Source organism: Microplitis mediator, chromosome 1 (assembly GCF_029852145.1).
Source record: "Microplitis mediator isolate UGA2020A chromosome 1, iyMicMedi2.1, whole genome shotgun sequence".
NCBI lineage: Eukaryota > Metazoa > Arthropoda > Insecta > Hymenoptera > Braconidae > Microplitis > Microplitis mediator.
The window spans coordinates 9,875,508-9,895,808 of NC_079969.1; the positions used below are offsets into that span (position 1 = coordinate 9,875,508).

Consider the following 20,301-nt stretch of genomic DNA (forward strand, 5'->3'; position numbering starts at 1 on the left):
TCTATTTGAGATTAAGAGGTAAAATGTTACCAAATTCATAAAGGTTTTTACTATTCTTGACACTACAGCCACATATGAAGTTAGTAACAGTTCAAGTCAGAACAGGTCTGAGTACTGTTCTGGATGTTAATGAGATCTAGGAGATCTAAGTAACCATGCCTGTCACTAAATAATAAGTTCTCGCATTCTATATAGCAACAAGAGCTGTGCTGAGAGGTTTGTTTATTCTTGAACTATGAACGACGACTATGTTAATGTTACTGGTAACCAGTCATATGTTTCATTATGTACTGTGTAGCCCAGCACTGGTTACTGTTTAAAAAGTGATAGTACGTGTTAAGCAATGACTCATTCCTGTTCTAATATAAATCCGTCATGTCAAAATGTATGTTTTCCTTTATTTTTCGTTGATTACTGCGCAGAACAGTATCCAGTACTATTTATTTTTTCCGTGTATGAAATGTTAGAAAACTTAATTTCAGCAGGACCGGATTTTATTTTCATAAAACTTTATGATATAACTTTATAAAGTATCATAGAATTTTATTAATTTTATGTAGTAAAATGAAATAAAATATTACAAAATTTTATACAATTTCCTTTAACTTTATAAAGTTTTATATAATTTTATAAAAAGATTTTTTCTCGAGTAGTCGAAAATAAATCTCGATTCGAAAATTCTTCATCAAATCAAATAGAGCCTTTACCATGAAATTTATTTGTGATCACTAGTCACTTGCCATAATGACCCAACAGCTTAAAATTATCCCCACAAACTTTCGGTCTATTGTTTTTAGTTTTTCTCAGATGCCATCCGAAGATCCTAGAAAATGTAACGAACAGTAAGTTAATAAATTACACAAATTAATAATAACATAATAAAAAAAATTATAAAAACCAAATCTTGAGAAAATTTTTACCGATCATAATTTCTCGGCTTTGCACGCGAGTAGTATTATGTATGTAAGTGCGTAAAAGGCATCCCAGTTACTCAGTGACAAGCTCGAGAATCGATAGATTGAATTGTACTCTTCGTGGGAGCTTTAAAGACTGAGGGTTCCAAGTCGACGCACTTTGCCTGCGCATCTCATAAATAATTTCATTTATTATTAATTCGCTTTATACATTCGCTTTATGCTCCCGGAAAATTGTCCTCTATTACTCAATTACGCAATTTGCATACATCATCATCATCAACAGACAATTATTGAGATATTCTGGCGTCCCTACTCAATTCATTCTTTACTTTATTCTGTCGTATTTATTTTCACCCCAACAATGGAACAACTAGCATCAAACTTTTTACTCCTAAGTATCGCAGGAATCTGGAAACCCCGCGGCTGGCATGGTGTCAAAGCATTTCTTTACAATATTTACAAATTTAGCATCGTGATTGTTATTCACTTATTTTTAATATCCGGAATTCTTGACCTCGAGTTCCGAAACGTTGAGCTAAACTCGCTAATTGACAACGTATCGTTACTACTGGCCATGGCCGTGGTACGTCAAAAAATAGGCTGCTTTATTCTAAATCGCACCGCAATTAAGGTAATGGTTGACACGTTTGATAAAGTTCCATTCAAACCACGTGATGGCAAAGAAAAAGTCATTTCTATGAGATTCAACAGGTTCGCTAGGTAAGAACAAGTTCACGAATCGAATCCGGTCCACTGCAATTTTTAATTTTATTTTTTTCTTACAGAAAGATATTGGTGTTCCAACCGATGATATTCTCAGGCGCGTTATTATTTTATTCTTCCTCACGTAAGAATATTATTGACCCCCCATACATTTTGCCATACAGAGGGTGGATTCCTTACAGTTACACGTCGCCAGGAGTATACTGGGGAACAACAATATTTCAATTTTATGCAATATACACTGCGACTGCTATTAATATTGCAGTTGACCCGTTGTTGTCAGCAATTATTTGTCAAATGTGCGCGCAAATTAATATTCTGAGACATAGATTTGAGGAAATGGTTAATCAATTAAAAGTTATTGATAATTATGAGTCAGATACCGTATCCGCTGAACGTAAATTGATTGCACAGTGGGTTGAATATCACATTAATGTTTTAAGGTTAGTTTTTATTGAAAAAAAAAAAAAAAATATGTATGCCTATATATTTATATAATATATCTTTAGTAGACTGTTTCAAATAAAGGTAGGGGAGGGTGGGGCAGAGCAGCCCCCATGGGGCAGAGCGGCCCCCCTGAAATTTTGATCAAAAAAAAAATTTTTTTTTTTCGACTAATTACTATAAATCCGATATGTTTGCGCATTTTTGACCCTACGCAAGACATTTGGGGCAAAATGGACAAGCCCAAAATTTTGAAAAAGTGATTTTTTCATATTTTTATCGTCAAATTAAAAAAAAATTATTATAATTCCACATTTCTAGCCCTACGCATAACACCTGGGGCAAAATGGACCAGCCGAAACTTCCGAAAAAATTATTTTTTCATATTTTTCGGCCGTTTCTCTATGTAAGAGGCAAATTTGGTCACTAAAAATTTATAAAAATTAAATTTTTTTTTTTACTTGATAAATTTTTGAAATAAAGTAAAATTATAGAATTGATTTTTTTTTTTATTAAATAACAATTAGTAATTAAGGTAATCGAGAGTGAACGATTTTTTACGCTTTAAAAAATTTTTTTCGAGTAATATAAAACCAAAAATAGTTGTCAAGAGAAAGAAATACATTCTTAATGATGAAATCAATTTAAAAAAAAAAAAAACGAAAAAAAAAATTTTTTTTATCACTTCTTGGAGGGGGGCCGCTCTGCCCCACAAAAAAAAAAATTTTTTTTCAGAATTTTGGCTAAATGTCCATAAATTTGTTCGAAATAGGACAAAAGTAAAGTGATCTTATGGTTGAAAGCCACAAAAAATAATAATTGGCTTAGGGGGGCCGCTCTGCCCCACCCTCCCCTACTATTTTTTTTAAAGAACATTGCCCATAAAACAATTTTTTTCAATTCTTCAGCAAGTCTGCTCTCAAAATCGATAGGTGATAGCGTCTTTTTCTATGTATGTGTCTTGCTGCAAATACTTGTGACCAGATTTAAATTGCAAGCCTAGTGCAAGCCTTACACAAGAAATTCGTTCCAGATTATAAGTCAATTCTGAAGGAAGACTATAGTTGAAAATAGTTACGCATGGCTTGCTCAAGATCTGCTCAAGGCTCAAAATTGACCTTGAACCTTGAGCAAACCTTGATCAAGCCATGCGTAAGTACACGGAGAAAAATGAAGGTGAAAATTCCATGAAATTTTATGTGAAAATCCATAAATTTTTATTATGCTAGCCGACTAAACTTGAAACCGTATGATATTCCAATATTTTATGTTATGCGTGTTGTTACTAATTGTATTGAAGCATAATAAAATATCGTTGCGGCCGACAAAAATTTCTTTCTTGAACATAATACATTTCGTATTGAGCATAATAAAAATTATTAAGTATTTTATAGTTATAATAACTGACACGACAAAAATTGTGTCGCTAGGATGCAATATTCACCGTCTTATGACAATAAAATGTACCACTAGCATAATAAAAATTGTTTTAATTATTTTACTTATACGATCAAAATTATTTAAAAATTAATTGAAAAAAATAATAATTTTCATTTTTGTTTTTTTACTCTTTAAATTAACTTTTATAAAAATTATATTACTAATCTAAAAAATTTATAGAGACTCTTTGTAAAATTTATGACACTAACATAATAAATTTAACGAGACTTTTCTTTACTTTGTAAATTCAATATTGCACGAATCGTGAAATTAATTTTTGAAATATATTGTCAACTAATTACCAATACCAATGCTGCTAAAAAAATATAAAATTAATATAAAATAAAAAATACAGTGTTTTGTGTTGATATTCTCATATGTTTTTATCAATTATCTTTAATAGTCTTATATGTATATACAAAAACGTATAGTATAAATATTAAATGATAGAAACATATATATGAAAATATCAACACAAAACACTGTATTTTTTATTTTATATTAATTTTATATTTTTTTAGCAGCATTGGCATTGGTAGTTAGTTGACAATATATTTCAAAAATTAATTTTACGATTCGTACAATATTGAATTTACAGAGCAAAGAAAAGTCTCGTTAAAATTATTATATTAATATTATAAATTTTACAAAAAGTCTTATAACTACTTATCTAACTTAATGAACATTTATCAGGATATAAAATTAATAAAAATACATCTAATTTTCCATAAAATTAAAATCCATGCGGTTTACATTTATTACACACAATGATACATCAAATAGTTTTTTATTTTATTAAAACAAAAAAAATATAATTTATTGTTATTCGTAAGTGTGTAATTTATTATCAAACGTAAAAATAGTTATGCAAACAAATCTCATTAGCATAATAATATTAAAATCAATAAGAATAAAGATTTTCACAATCACACAACCCCATAAAACTCAACTGAATAATTGACACTTGCTAAATAAAATAGATGCTTCTTGAATTCCCGCGGAGTACTGATCAGAAAAATAACCAAATAAATCCGAACATTCAGAACAAAAGATTATTTTGTTTAAACACCGTTGTAAAAATTACTCAAAGACAAACAAAAATTATTGTCAAAAAATTATAAATAGCTGTATTTCAATGAAATTTTATTAAATGGGTGTAAAGACTGTTATTAATTATTTAAACTTGAATGATTTTCTATAAGTGTTGTTCCTCAACTGAGTAAATATCAGTTTAAATTTAACAAATTTTATTATGCTGGCACGAGAAATTTTGCATTACTGATAAAGTAGAATTTCTACTGATCATATAATGAAACTTATCAACCGACAAAACTAAAAGTTTTAAAATTTTAAGAATTTTTATTATGCTAGCTTTAGAATTTTCAATTGAATCAATGTTCGAGAAATTATACCCAGTAAATAATAACAAAAATTGAAGTAAATATAAATATCATGACAAAATCTGTAAATTTTGTTATTCTATTGTGGCAATTATTATTTTTAGTTCTTATTAATTCTTGTGTGATCAAAAATTATAAAATTTATATAATATAAAACAAAAAAACCATTTTTTCATAGAAAAAATTTTACACAGAAGTTTAGAATGTAACGAATTTATTTCGAATTTAATACTGTTTGAAATAAATATTTTTATGCTGAATATAATTTTTGATACAAAATTATAAAAAATTTACAAATCCATAATTTAAAAACTATAATATATAACACATAAAAATTTTTATTTACATTTTAATTAATAGCATACGTTTATCAAAACTTTACTCTCAATTTATAAAATTTCAAGATTTATTTTGATATTACTTTCAAAGCATAACATATTTTATATTTGTTAGTTATTGAAAATCAAAGACTTCAAAAATCATTATGCTACTCTATAATTTTTTTTGCGTACCTATTACTTTCTACTAATTTTTCATAAAAATTGTCATAATTTATGATTTTCTAAACAGATCTAGTAGAAATCGAGAATCAGACAGTATTTTTTCGTTATTATTGAGCTTCATTTCTCTCCGTGTACCCACTGTGAGTTATACTGTTGCAAGAAATGCGTCAGACATTTTTTCATTGCACCGTGTTCAAGATATCTTTAATATTCTTACGTACGATACCATGAGCAAGACATACACAAATCTCGACATAGGTTTCATGATACATGATCTTGCAAAAGACACACACGTAGAAAAAGACACTAGCAGCTAGGGGTCTTGCTCAAAATAGTTACTCCAGAATCTTGTTCAAACGCGTGTTACTAGGGTTGAAAAATCGAGAAGGTATCTTGAAGCATGGCGCCAGATATAATTTGAGCTCTTAATATTGATATGAAGAAATGGCTGTTTATAATTTTCTATTTTTAATTCAGTAACATGGTGAAAAATTCATAACTTCCAAACAAAGAAAGATACAGAAAATTATATTGGAAGATCTTATAGCACATTTACTGATCTACAAAAAAGGTTTTTTATAATTTTTGCATAAACTGGACCATTCAAAAGATATGCAAGGTCAAAGTTTGCTACAATTCAAAGAACTTATTTTAGCTCATTATTAATTTTGTAATATGTCTACTAATGAAAATACAGAAATTCTCAATATATTTTTCAGTTGAAAATTGAATGATTTAAAAAAAAGGTTTGAGTTAAAATTTTTTCAAATTCCACCATTTCTAAGATATTCACTCCCAAAAATGACACTGTCTGAAAATTATTATATTTCTAAATAATTTTTAATGTCCAATTAAAAGTCAAATAAAAAATAAAATGTTTAGTCCTTTTGAGTTGATAAAAATTAATTTTTGACTATGTTTTTAACAACATGAGTTTCGAAAAATGATAATATGAATTTTATAGCGATAAAAAAATTTTATCATATTAAAAATTATGAATATAATTTTCAGACAGTTTGACTTTTGTGAGCAAATATCTTAGAAATGGTTGAATTCGCAAAAATTTTAACTCAACCCTTTTTTGTCGAGCATTCCCTATACGAAAAAAATATATATCCGGATATATCCCGGACAATCTGCATATAAACGACATATATATAAAAATGTATGTCTCATATATGCAGATTGGCCCGGATATATCCGGATATATATTTTTTTCGTATGGGTCAATTTCCTACAAATAAATGTATTGAGAATTTTTCAATTCTCATTTTGACCTTGAATATCTTTTGAATGGTCCAGTTTATGCAAAAATCATAAAAGACTTTTTTTGTAGATCAGTAAATTTACTATAAAATCTTTCAACATAATTTTTCTGTATCGTTATTTGTTCGGAAGTTATGAACTTTCCACCATGTTACTGGAAATAAATAAAAAATTATAATCAGCCACCTCTTCATGTCAATATTAAGAGCTCAAATTTTAACTGGGGCAATGTTTCAAGATATCTTGTTGATTTTACGTTCTTTAAAAAAAATAATCCCTTTATTTGAAACAGTTTAATCTTTATAAGATTTCTAAGAAATTAAATGCCTTTCAAATGAGTACCTATATGATATACTTATTTTAAGCATACAAATATGCTATAAATATTTATATATACATATAAATTATTTGTAAATTAGAAATAAGTCTGGATTATTGATACTCATTTTGAAGGACACTTAATTTTTTTTTAATTAATAAAAACAATACGTTTAATTTTATAGTTTAGTAAAATATATAAATAAAATATTTTCAAGTGTCATATTTGTACAGTATACAGTAAGTTCACTTGTACTGTGTACATTGTCGTTTTTATTATCTCATACAGAAACAATGACGACAACTTTCGTTGGTTATTTTGGATTTCTAACTGCCATGTATGTTCAAATATTTTTGCCCTGTTATTGCACCCATATGTTGACTACCGAAGTAAGTGTTTATTAGTTATTTACAGCTTTATTTTATCAAAGATACTATAAAAATAGTAGGGGAGGGTGGGGCAGAGCGGCCCCCATGGGGCAGAGCGGCCCCCCTGAAATTTTGACCAAAAAAAAATTTTTTTTTTTTTCGACTAATTACTATAAATCCGATATGTTTACGCATTTTTACCCCTACGCATGACATTTGGGCCAAAATGGACAAGCCCAAAATTTTGAAAAAGTGATTTTTTCATATTTTTATCATCAAATTAAAAAAAAATTGTTATAATTCCACATTTCTAGCCCTACGCATAACACCTGGGGCAAAATGGACCAGCCAAAACTTCCGAAAAAATTATTATTTTCATATTTTTCGGCCGTTTCTCTATGTAAGAGGCAAATTTGGTCACTAAAAATTTATAAAAATTAAATTTTTTTTTTTTAGTTGATAAATTTTTGAAATAAAGTAAAATTATAGAATTGATGTTTTTTTTTATTAAATAACAATTAGTAATTATGGTAATCGAGAGTGAACGATTTTTTACGCTTTAAAAAATTTTTTTCGAGTAATATAAAACCAAATATCGTTGTCAAGAGAAAGAAATACATTCTTAATGATGAAAACAATTTAAAAAAAAAAAAAACGAAAAAAAAAATTTTTTTATCACTTTTTGAAGGGGGGCCGCTCTGCCCCACAAAAAAAAAAAAAAAATTTTCAGAATTTTGGCAAAATGTCCATAAATTTGTTCGAAATAGGACAAAACCCATACGAAAATATTTATAACCGAAAATGTAGTCAAATATGTATCCATGATTATAACTTGGATATATCCTAGATTATATGACATTTTGCCGCAAGATTATAACCGTGAGATATAATTTAGAATCATAATCGAGATTACAATAATCATATTCTAATTTCAAAATTGTAATTTAAATTATAATTTTTCAAATATAATTTTAAATTATAATCCAAATTATAAACCATAGATTATAACTCTAAATTATAATTTAAATTCTAAATTTTCAAATACAATTTTAAAGTCTAATCGAGGTATAAATATATAATTATATATAACTTTATTAAGTTACATATACAATAACAGCCATGAAAAAAATAAAAAAAAAAAATCTCGCCGAGTCATGGGCTCGAACCCAAACTCTTCTGATTCGAAGTCGGATATATTAACAACTGTGCTGAATGAACCACTTGAAAGTAGAAGTTAATTGTATTTATTTGGATACAAATCAACTTTAGAAAATTGAAGACGTCAATAAATGATTGATTTTATTATTTGTATTGTATTCAATTATGTTATTGTTTATAGGGTAAAGAGACCAATAGTGGTATACCCACTAATAGTGGGGCAATAATTCCTTCTTTTGGCAAATTAAAAAAAAAATGAGAAGTTAAAATCTTTTAAACTTCACTAAAACTTTTTTAATTTTATATCTGGGTTTTTTATAACATAATTAATCGTTGGAACTTCAAAATTTTTTAGCTGTCATCCCGCTTTGGGTTTTGTTAGTCTATTTCCAAGAATTAAAAAAAAAGTTTTTCTTTATAACATTTATGAATGCGGTAATAAATCAATAGTATATTACACACCTAGGGAAGTAAAGTAAGAAATGTCTCAAATCACATGTAATTGTTGGCCGAGGCGAAGCCGAGGTCAACAAAAATGTGATCTGAGGCTTTCTTATTTACTTTCCGAGGAGTGTATACTATTTTTCTCCTCGACGGAGGCGGAAAGCGGCAACTTTGTTTTGCACAGCGGGACAAAAGTTGACGCTTTCCGCGCGGAGGCGAGAAAAAAATTTTATAGACTTTGTTTTCTAAATCATTTTGCAGTTTTTATGAATAGGCTTGCGTTGTTTGGTCGTATCTAAATTATTTCACAAAATATTATTATTCAAACACCCGCACAGCTTGATATTCACTCAGAAATTGCGATTCGATAAAATTTTTTAGAACTCAGTTGTATAAAATTTTATATAATTATATAAAATTTTTTCGAGCGAATGTAAAAATATGTATGATTATATTTAAAATAACAGAATTATGTATATTTACATAAAAATATATGATTATATACAGTTATATAAGACTATATATAAATTTGAATAATTATGTATATTTATATATAATTAAAAATAAAAAGTTTAAAATAATAATATATAATCATGTATAATTATACAAAATTATATAATTATATATGATTATATATTATTATATATAATTTTTTCTTCCCGGGAACTTCAAAGATATATTTTAGGTAGTAATTTATTATAATTTTGGTTATAACTTCGGATGTATCTAAGGATATAACTTAAAAGATATATTTTAGGATATAGTTTACTATAATTTCGGTTAGAATTTGCGGATATATCTGGGAATATAACCCTAAAAATATATTTTAAGGTATAATCTATTATAATTCTCGTTATAATTTGCGGATATATGTAAGGATGTAACTCTGAAGATACATTTTGGGGTATAATTTATTATAATTCTCGTTAGAATTTTGGATATATCTAAGGATATAACTCAAAAGATATATTTTGGGATATAGTTTATTATAATTCCAGTTATAATTTGCGGATATATCTGAGAATATAACTCTAGAATTATATTTTTGGATACAGTTTATTATAATTTCGGTTATAATTTCGTATATATCTAAGGGTACACCTTTAAAGATATATTTTAGGGTGTAATTTATTATATTTTTGGTTATAACTTCGGATGTATCTAAGGATATAACTTAGAACATATATTTTAGGATATAGTTGACTATAATTTCGGTTTGAATTTGCGGATATATCTGAGAATATAACTCTAAAAATATATTTTGAGGTATAATCAATTATAATTCTCGTTATAATTTGCGGATATATGTAAGGATGTAACTCTGAAGATACATTTTGGGGTATAATTTATTATAATTCTCGCTAGAATTTTGGATATATCTAAGGATATAACTCAAAAGATATATTTTGGGATATAGTTTATTATAATTCCAGTTATAATTTGCGGATATATCTGAGAATATAACTTTAGAAATATATTTTTGGATATAGTTTATTATAATTTCGGTTATAATTTCGTATATATCTAAGGGTACACCTTTAAAGATATATTTTAGGGTATAATTTATTATAATTCCGGTTATAATTTGCGAATATATTAGCAAATGTAACCTTAAAAATATATTTTGGATTATAATGTATTATAAAGTTGCTTATAAGTTGTGGATATAATTTTGTGGATATATTCCGACAATATATTTCAAATTATAATAATTATAACCGATTATATTTTAGGTTATAAATTTTTTCGTATGGGAAGTAAAGTGATCTTATGGTTGAAAGCCACAAAAAATAATAATTGGCTTAGGGGGGCCGCTCTGCCCCACCCTCCCCTATACATAAAAATAGGTTAAAATTTTCTACATGGTAAAAAACAAGGTACTGACGTCAAACTTCCTAAAAATTTGACAAATTTCCTCCTCAGTAAAACAAACTTTGTTTGAACTAACAAAAAATAGAGGCTGGCCTGCAGAGTCAACCGGTTTCCAGATATTTTCATATGAAAAAACTTATTCAGTTATATCTAAAACAACAGTGTTAGTTCAAACGAATCGATACCTTCACTCAAGAAACTCTCATTTGAAGCAAAGAATATTGTCAAACGTAGGCGGTTGACTCGACCAGATCGCGCATTTGGCTGTATCCAAACGTACGGAGCACTTGAGCCGAACAAATTTGGTTTGACGTCAGGAGTTTTTTTTTGCAGTGTAGGAAATTCAATTTTCTACAAAAAAAATGCTATTGTTAATTTTTTTTTAATAGTAAATAATTTATAAGTTATTAATAAGGTAATGGTCTAGAAGTGGGGCTCCACATATTTTTCAAAGTTCCAAGTGCTTACACCTTAAATGTCTATAATTAAACTTTCTCCACGTGTTCAGCTACACGGCGGATTAAATTTTCTGTATGTGTTTTTTGTCTTTAACACTAGATATCTATCCCAGCCTTGCAATCAGAGTGTACAAAATTGATAAAAATAACATAAAATCATGCAAATTTTCAAAAATAAATTTAATAAATTTTCTAATAAATATAAATAATTAATTTTATTAATACCGTAAGATGGACGGTGGCGATAGAAAGGTCTAACTAAGAGCTACAAAGATTTTTTGAACTCTCGTATAGTGAAAATTGGCATATTTCTGTTATTTCAATACTTTAACGGTGTACAACAGCTCACCTAACATTTTGTTGCAAGTAGTTTGGATGGTATCCGCCTTCCTTTGCTAGTATAGTGTCTGGCTGAAGCCCACAACATAGTTTTACGCCGGCTCGTACTAATAAGAGCTGTAGTCTAAGGCAAGAGTGCGTTGACATAGCCAGGCGGTGATCACTTCTGCCTCCCACCATGCCCAATTTTGTCAGAGTTGGTCGAGTTTAAATAGTGAATTTGACAAAACGAATTTTCCCAAAATTGATTCCGCTAATTTAGTAACCTTGTGGATACCAACAATTAGTATAAATAACTATAAAAACTCTAAAAATTGTAAGACAGCGCTTTTAAGTTGGTATGGAAAAACTGCCCTCGCAGATTTGAATCACGGTGGAAACACCGTGGAAGTGTAAACACCGTGGATCCACCGTGGTTACACGGTGGGTTTGTTCCATTTCACCACCGGGTATACACAGTGTATCCACTGTGATTACGCGGCGTATCCACCGTGATTCCACGGTGGCTTGACCACTGTGTATACACGGTGTTTCCACTGTGATTACGCGGTGTGTCCACCGTGATTCCACGGTGGCTTTGTGCTATTTCACCACCGTGGTTCCACGGTGTATCCACCGCGTAATCACAGTGGAAACACCGTGTATACACAGTGGTCAAGCCACCGTGGAATCACGGTGGATACACCGCGTAATCACAGTGGTAGAATGGAACAAACCCACCGTGTTTCCACCGTGATTCAAATCTGCGAGGGTGAGTCGGCTGACAAAATTGAGTCCCATACAAAAGCATTGAGTGATCACCGCCTGAACATAGCCTTACTGACGAGTCCGTTAACGTACTTAAGACGAAACTACAGAAATTGTGGCAAATAGGCATATACCTTAAATTTTAGTGTTTGACTTAAGAGTCAATACACAGAATGAAATGAAAAATATGTCAAATAATCCAGTGTTGCACGGAACTGAAAATTCATGAATTTAACATCTAAATCAAGCATAATTTATACCATTTGTATACACTTATAACTTATTAAGGCTCAAATAACACCTAAAGGAGCAATTATATCTTCAATCCGCCGACAAATTCTAGAGAATGAAATTGGTTTCAAAGCAATTTGTCTATATTTGGATTTTTGCTTGATATAAACAGGTGGAGCCCCGATTATAGACCATTACCAAAAAATTTTCGTATCATCAATTGAAAACAAAAATTTTCTTAGGGCGAGAAAATTTTAGTTTTCAATTTGTAATGCAAAATATTTATTGCGCTAAAAAAATCTTGACTTTCTGTGTGGTTAAGATTAATTATAATTGAACAATTTATTATATTTTTCAGTGTTTAAATTTGAGTTCTGGAATATTTGAAACAGACTGGTTCAAATTAAGTGCTAATATAAGAAAATCAATCATTATTATTGTAAGCAAATGTTATAAACCAGTTTTGATAACAAGCAGTTTTTTTATTGTTTTATCTCTCGACTCATTCACTAAGGTAAGCTCATTATTTGTATTCATTAATCAAAACTTATCAAAATCAACCAAATTTTTTTTTTTTAGATTATTAAACTTTCATATACTATTTATAACGTACTAGAATAAGTTATAAGATTTGAATGACAAATAAAATTTTAAAAATTATATCCATGACAGACTCAAATTATGATAAATTACAATAATTCGGTAATCCGCCGTAAAAATACCGATTTACTGTAAATCTGCTGTAAAGTCCACCGTAAATCTACGGTAAATCCACCGTAATTTACGGTGGCTCCCACTGAAGTTTTACGGTAGGCTTACCGTAAAATACGGTAAATTAATTGTTTAGATCAATAGAATAATGAAAGCGCTTTAAAAATGAGTACCAATATGATGTACTTATTTTCAATAGTTACAAATATTTATATTTATATATAATATATGTCGTTATAATCGTAGATAATAAGTAAGGGTTGGTGGTACTCATTTTAAAACGTTTTTAGTTTTCTCTCTAAGGTAAGAGACCTAGTACCCGATCAGAGAACTAGTACCCGATCACTCATGTATTTGTATATCTATATTTACTAAATTCTACTAAATATAAATATACAAATACATGAGTACTCACGTGATCGGGTATTAGTTCCCTGATCAGATACTAGGTCTCTTACCTTACTAACACTGAAATTGAAAAAAAAAAATAAATAAATAAAAAATACAGAAAAATTCCATAAATTTTATAAACAAATATATGTAAGTATATTATTTGATATTTATTATATGATTTGATACGATTATTTAATAATTTTTTTACCACACAGAAAAAAATAAACTTTAAAAATCATTGTTTGAAATTATCACCCTGAACCGGGGTGTCAATGTAGAAAATTTTAACATTCCTGACAATAAATTTTATAATGCGTTCCATAAATTTTTAATGTTTAAGTTACGATTTTTAATGTTCGAATATTAATTTTTCCTTCATAGACTATTAATTTGAATATTTATCCTGTAATTATTTACTGATCACTTTATCATTATACTACTTGGCGTTGCTCAATTTATGTATTTCATTATTTTCCGTGCATACCTGCAACGAAAGTTTAAATTTCGCCCTGTTTAGAAGGAAGAAAAAGTCATTCATTTCTTTAATGAGAAAAGCCCTTAGTCGATACAAAAACTAAAACATCTCAACCCGACTCGAGCGTCATCAAATCAAAATGAAACCTTTTTCACAAAATTTAATTGCAATCACTTGTCACTGGGCATAATTACCCTACAGCTTTAAATTGACCCCAAAAACTCTTAGTGAAATATTTTTTAGCCTTTCAAATGCATCCCGAGGACCCTAGAAATTATAATAAAAAACAAACCGGAAATTAATAAATAAGAAAAACAAAATCAAATAAAAATTATAACAATTAAATATTTAGAAAATTTTTGCCGATCAATCTCTCGACTTCGCACGCGAGTCCTGTGTAAATGCGTATAAAGCATCCCTCTAACTTAGTGACAAACCTGAGGATCGATAGATTGAATTGAAATCCTCGTGGAAGCTTCAATGCCCGCGAAATACTGAGGGCTCCAAGTCGACGCACTTTGCCCGCGCATCTCATAAATAATCTCATATATTATTAACCCGCTTTATACAGCTCCCGGAAAATTGTCCTCCATTACTCAATTACGCAATTTGCATAATTATTATCAACCGCAATCATTTTACTGGCAATTCATCCACGGAAATAATATCAGTAGACATATTCGTAGACATTCTGGCGTTTCGGAAAATTAACTGGTGACTCCAGACCCTATCAGGGTTTGTCTTTTAAACAATGCAAGTATTGACATTTAACTTCTTCCTTCTCAGTATCACGGGGGTCTGGAAACCGCGTCAGTGGGGTGGGATAAGAGCTATTTTCTATTACATTTACCAAGCTTTCGTAGTAATTATCAATCTAAATTTCTTACTGTCCAACATTATGGACCTTAAGTTAGAAAACGTCAATCTAGAGGCCTTCGCAGATAACTTGTCATTGATCTTCGCCTTGTCCATCACGCAAAAAAAAATAAACTGCGTAATTGAGAATCGCAATAGCATCATGCACATCATCGACTTGCTCCATAGACGTCCTTTCAAGCTTCGAGATCATCAAGAAGAACTAATTTTCTCCCAATTCGACAAATTTGCCAGGTAAATGCCTCATTCGCGGTTTGAATTCCATCTGGGGAATTTTTTATTTTTGTTTTTTTATTGTTTTACAGATCTGTCTTCACACGCTACGTACTCGCACATACTGGCTTCCTATCGATATATTCCTTAGGCCGTATGACTTTAATGGATCCGCCCCACACTCTTCCTTACAATGGTTGGTTCCCCTACAATTACACTCGCACAACTAAAACCTACTGGGCAACAGCTGTTTTTCAATTCTACGCAGTATTCAGTCTAGGGGTAATCGATTTGCTACTAGACCTGTTACTGCCCTGTTTAATGTGTTACATGTGCGGGCACATTCACATTCTGCGTTACAGGTTTCAAGTTATGATAGAAAAATTGCTAATCATGTCAGAAAATAATGAATCTTATGGTAAAATCGTATCAGCTGAGCGGAAATTGATGGCCGAGTGGGTCAAATATCACATCGATATCATAAAGTTTGTACATGTTTTGTTTTTCAAACAATGAAAAATAAAAAAGAAAAAAAAATCACGTTTTTAGTTTAGTTAAATTTACCAACGAAATATTTGAGGGTGTGATATTTGTGCAGTACACTGTAATTTCACTTCTTCTCTGTACCATTGCGTACTTTCTGTCACATACTAAATCTGGGACGATGATGAGTTTTGCTGGTAGCTTTGCATTTTTGGCTGGAATGGTAATTCAAATATTGTTGCCGTGTTTTTTTGCTGATCAATTGACTGTTGAGGTAAGTGTAATGTATGGGTTGTCGATCAATAGCTCGATGGTTAAGCTATTTTTCATGGATTTTTAAAAAAATAACACAGTCTAACCTCTTTATAAGACTAAGGCCGGTATTCATAGTCAGGATTTACAGCTTAAGATCACCTTACCCATGTTATTTAGCATGGGGAAGATGATCTTAAGCTGTAAGTCCTGACTATAAATATCCGCCTAAGCATATTTTGTTCGATAAAAATATTGACAGGGTGCACGACGAAAAAAATGTCTATCGACCACACTAAATTATGCTCAGTAATCGTTGAAAAAATAGCAAATTTTTATAAATAAAAAAATTCAAATTTATGATCGTTAAAAAACATAAGTACACGGTAAGAAATATTTTGCGGATATCACTATGCCAGTATGGGCGAGAACGCCATACTGTATGGTATCGAAGATTTTTATAGGTTATAAAATTGTATGCATAGATGATTCATCCATTGCGGGAATAGTAACATTGGCGATAGTTTTCGCAGACTCCGCAATGTCAATATGGCCGTCAGGCCCATACTGCTTTGCCGTATCCACATTGCTTCTGGCCGATAAACCTAGTCTAACGAGATCTATATAGTTTTGGTGGTACTACGATAGTATACATTGACTGACACGCCAGAAATTATGGCGGGAAAAACTAGTAGCATTGTGCTCTCGGCATTGTAGTATGGGTCTCAGAGCCATGCTGTTTCGCCGTGCCTGCTATGCATACGTGTCAGCAATACAATAGCTCCAGTACTATACAGCATAGTAAATAACGCCATACTTCTAGGACTCGTTACAATACTGTCTTGGAATATTTCACATACTATTTTAGTATCTGTCTTGAGACCATACCAGCATGGTGTTGTATGCCATGCATTTCTTACTGTGTACAATACCACATTTGAAAAGGTCTAATAAATATTACGTCCCAGTAAACACATTGACGTAAATTTGACATCAGAGTGACGTTACGCTATGTCATCATTTACGTAAGATATAAGTCACGAATGAGTCAGGTGTGACTCATTATTTCCCACTTTTTTACGTAAGATTATGATGTAAAACTAATGACGTATGCATGATGTAAATGTGATGTCTGTGTGACCTTCTATGACGTCAATATGACATATGGGTGATGTCAAAATTATCAATTCGGAAAAAATATTTTGAAAAATAAAAAAATAAAATGAAATACCGAATTTTTGATTTGATTATTACCGCGCGAACGCATTGTGAATTCTGAAACAAGATTAGATAACGTTAAATGATGAAAGAATCCTGGGCGTCTGCTGGGTTCGAACACGGCTCCTCTTGGCTGGTAGTCCTGAACGTTGCTCACTGGTCCACATCACGAGAGTTCAAATCTCGTGCTTAATTGATGTATTTAGAGTAAAATGCCGGAAAAGACAGAGTTAATAAGTTTTCGTGATGGATTTTTACAAAATTTAAAAAACTCCATGAACTTATATGAAATTTTATAGAAGCAATATTTGTCGACCTTGATGATAATTGTATAAAATTTCATTAAGTTTCATCAAATTTTTTAATTTTTTGTTGTGATGTGAAATTTAAAAAATCTTATATAAAATTTTGCGAAACATTAAATAATTTCACAAAATCGTATGAAATTCAATCGATTAAAAAATTGTGATACTAAACTTTAAAATCATAATAGCAAAAGAGTTCAAACTGTCGTTACATTTTCGTTGTCATCCTAAATGATATTTTCGATATATCATTTAAAAAAATAAAGTTAATTTTTTTATGCTCACGCTAATGTTTTAATCTAAAACATCTGAATGATCTATTATCGAGTTTATCGATTACTTTGACCCCAAAAATGTTCGACGTTTAATTGTTATTTTTACACATTTACACATGTTTGAAAATTCATTCTATGATTGTTTTATTTCAATAAATAGATGATAAAAAACTATGACTCGGACATTACATCAGCATTGCGTAAAATACTGACTTGTCACTGATGTAAAGATATGATTTAAGAGTGACATCCACATTACGTATAACCGTGACTTTGCTACTGACATAAATGTATGATTTTAAAATTACGTCATTATGATATACGGATAATGACTTTATTACTACATAACAATGTGATGTAGATTCTATGTCAAACGTACGTAATACATAAGTCATAACTGTGACATCGTACAAGAGTCATGCTTACATCAATATGATGTCACAAGCTTTACATCATATTAAAGTCATGTAGAACGTCAGATTGACATCAAATTTACATCAGATGTCGTGACATTGCTATGACCTACGTATGACGTCAAAATAAGGTCATGTGTTCACTGGGGTATTGTATTGAAAAGAAGTAATGAAGGAAGTTCGACCCCCCCCCCCCCAGTCGCTAATTATTTCTGTGGCTTTTAAGCATCGGGAACAAAAGTTGTTTTGATTTATCTTCAACAAATTCATCATAATTTTGTCATAATTAAAGTTTTTAGATATATCTACGGGAATATATAACACAAAATGGTACAACTTGAGCAACAATATCCGTAGATCGGTAGTAATCATTCTACGAAAATCTTACCAACCTGTCACAATAACGAGCATTTTCTTCATAATTTTATCTCTTGAATCTTTCATGAAGGTGATCATTTTATTTATTTCATTTCTTATATTTATTACCAATAATTATTATCTAAAATAATTTTTTAAGGTCATTAAAGTTGCGTACACTATTTACAATGTGCTGGAATAAAATTAAATATATATGAGTATAGTCAGAAAATAAATAAATAAATTGAGTTACGGCATTTGTTGAACAAATGGTGATAAATAAAAATGTTGATATAAATTGATTAATTATTGGTCTCAATAATCTTATTTCTCCAAACCGGCATTTGAAAATCGAAATAGTGTAAAATGTATATGTGGAGAAAATGGGCCGGGTGTATGCATTTTCAATCGTACAGGCTTATATTTATATTATATAATTATATGCGCTTTTGAACGACACGGGGTTATTTTTTATGGGTCGTGAAATATACTAATATATATATTTTATAAAATATTTGAAGCAGGAGTTGTTGGTGCTCATTTGAAAGGGCTTACAATTCTTAATGAATCTATTGATATAAAAAAAAATTTTCTTTTCATTTTCCAATCATACACACAAGGAAAAAGAGGAAAATCCAAACGTGCATTACTCACTTGCTCATTCAAAAAATAAATAAAAAATATTATGATGATGATAATAATAGTAATAATATTACCATTTTAGACACGCGCATGGTATCGATGAGACACCAGTGCTGCCTTGTCTGCCAGGAGATATTCTGCAAGTTGTTGAGAATGACTGTTGTCGTATTTATTGGAACGTGGCATTCGCAACAACTCGAGAAATTGACCACAACAAACCTGATATTGTGCTCTTCGATAAAACCACTCGTGACATTTATGTCATTGAGTTATCAGCACCGGCTGAGCCTAACATCGCAGTTAAAGAAGAGCACAAACACCAGATATATTACGATCTCCTGTTTGAAATTGGCAAACTCTACTCAGGCTACCGCGTCAAACTTGACGTTCTTGGAGGGATTGAAACAGTCTTTTGTGTCTGCATTAGCTAGAATACCAACTTGTTGGTCGCAAGTTGAGTTTCTAATATCGCGGGTGCAGAAGGCGAATTCGCCTTGGTTTGGACTTACCTGGCTAAATTAGTTACGATTTAAGACGAGCAAATCTAAATCAAGTTTTATTTTTGACCCGGGAATGTTTTTAAATTACTATTCAAATCTTTAAATCAATATTAATGTATGTGCGGCCCTTAGGGGACATAAGTCTCTGGGCCAATAAAATTGTTATAAATAAAAAAATTACCATAAAAACCAACGGAACTTTATTGGCAAAAATTTTATTTGCGTTCACTTGTCGATTGGCAATTACCCCACAGATTAAAATTGGCCCCACAAACTCTTGGTGTATTTTTTTAGCCTTCCTCAAATGGATTCCGTGAGCCCTAGAAAATATAACAACCAACAGACAGTAAATTAAAACAAAATTTTAAAAAATTATACAAACTATATATTTGTAGATAATTTTTGCCAATCAATCTCTTCATTTTGCACGTAAGTTGTATGTAAGCGCGTATGGCACCAGACTGACTCAGTGACAAGCTCGAGAATCGATAGAGTGAATTGTAGTCACAGAAGCTTCAAAGACTGCCGAAGACTGAGGACTCCAAGTTGACGGACTTTG

The 20,301-nt window shown here is 30.3% G+C and overlaps 2 protein-coding genes across 3 annotated transcripts; both read left to right on the forward strand.

Annotated features, from left to right (window-relative positions):
* Positions 1-713: 713 nt before the first annotated feature.
* Positions 714-13,593, forward strand: LOC130663286 (odorant receptor 94a-like). Its single transcript, XM_057462421.1, has 5 exons — positions 714-1,637; positions 1,703-2,083; positions 7,197-7,401; positions 12,988-13,143; positions 13,209-13,593. The coding sequence occupies exons 1-5, from the start codon at positions 1,135-1,137 to the stop codon at positions 13,248-13,250; spliced, it is 1,287 nt and encodes a 428-aa protein (XP_057318404.1). The 5' UTR covers positions 714-1,134; the 3' UTR covers positions 13,251-13,593.
* Positions 13,594-14,600: 1,007 nt separating this feature from the next.
* LOC130663292 (odorant receptor 67c-like) lies at positions 14,601-18,875 on the forward strand. Of its 2 annotated transcripts, XM_057462443.1 has the most exons (5): positions 14,602-15,318; positions 15,390-15,782; positions 15,847-16,054; positions 18,536-18,691; positions 18,761-18,875. In XM_057462443.1, exons 1-5 carry the CDS (start codon positions 14,960-14,962, stop codon positions 18,800-18,802), a joined length of 1,158 nt encoding a protein of 385 aa, XP_057318426.1. In that variant the 5' UTR covers positions 14,602-14,959; the 3' UTR covers positions 18,803-18,875. The 2 variants fall into 2 exon arrangements, with proteins under 2 accessions (XP_057318419.1, XP_057318426.1); XM_057462436.1 differs by having other exon boundaries at positions 14,601-15,318; positions 18,536-18,822.
* The last annotated feature ends 1,426 nt before the right edge of the window (positions 18,876-20,301 follow it).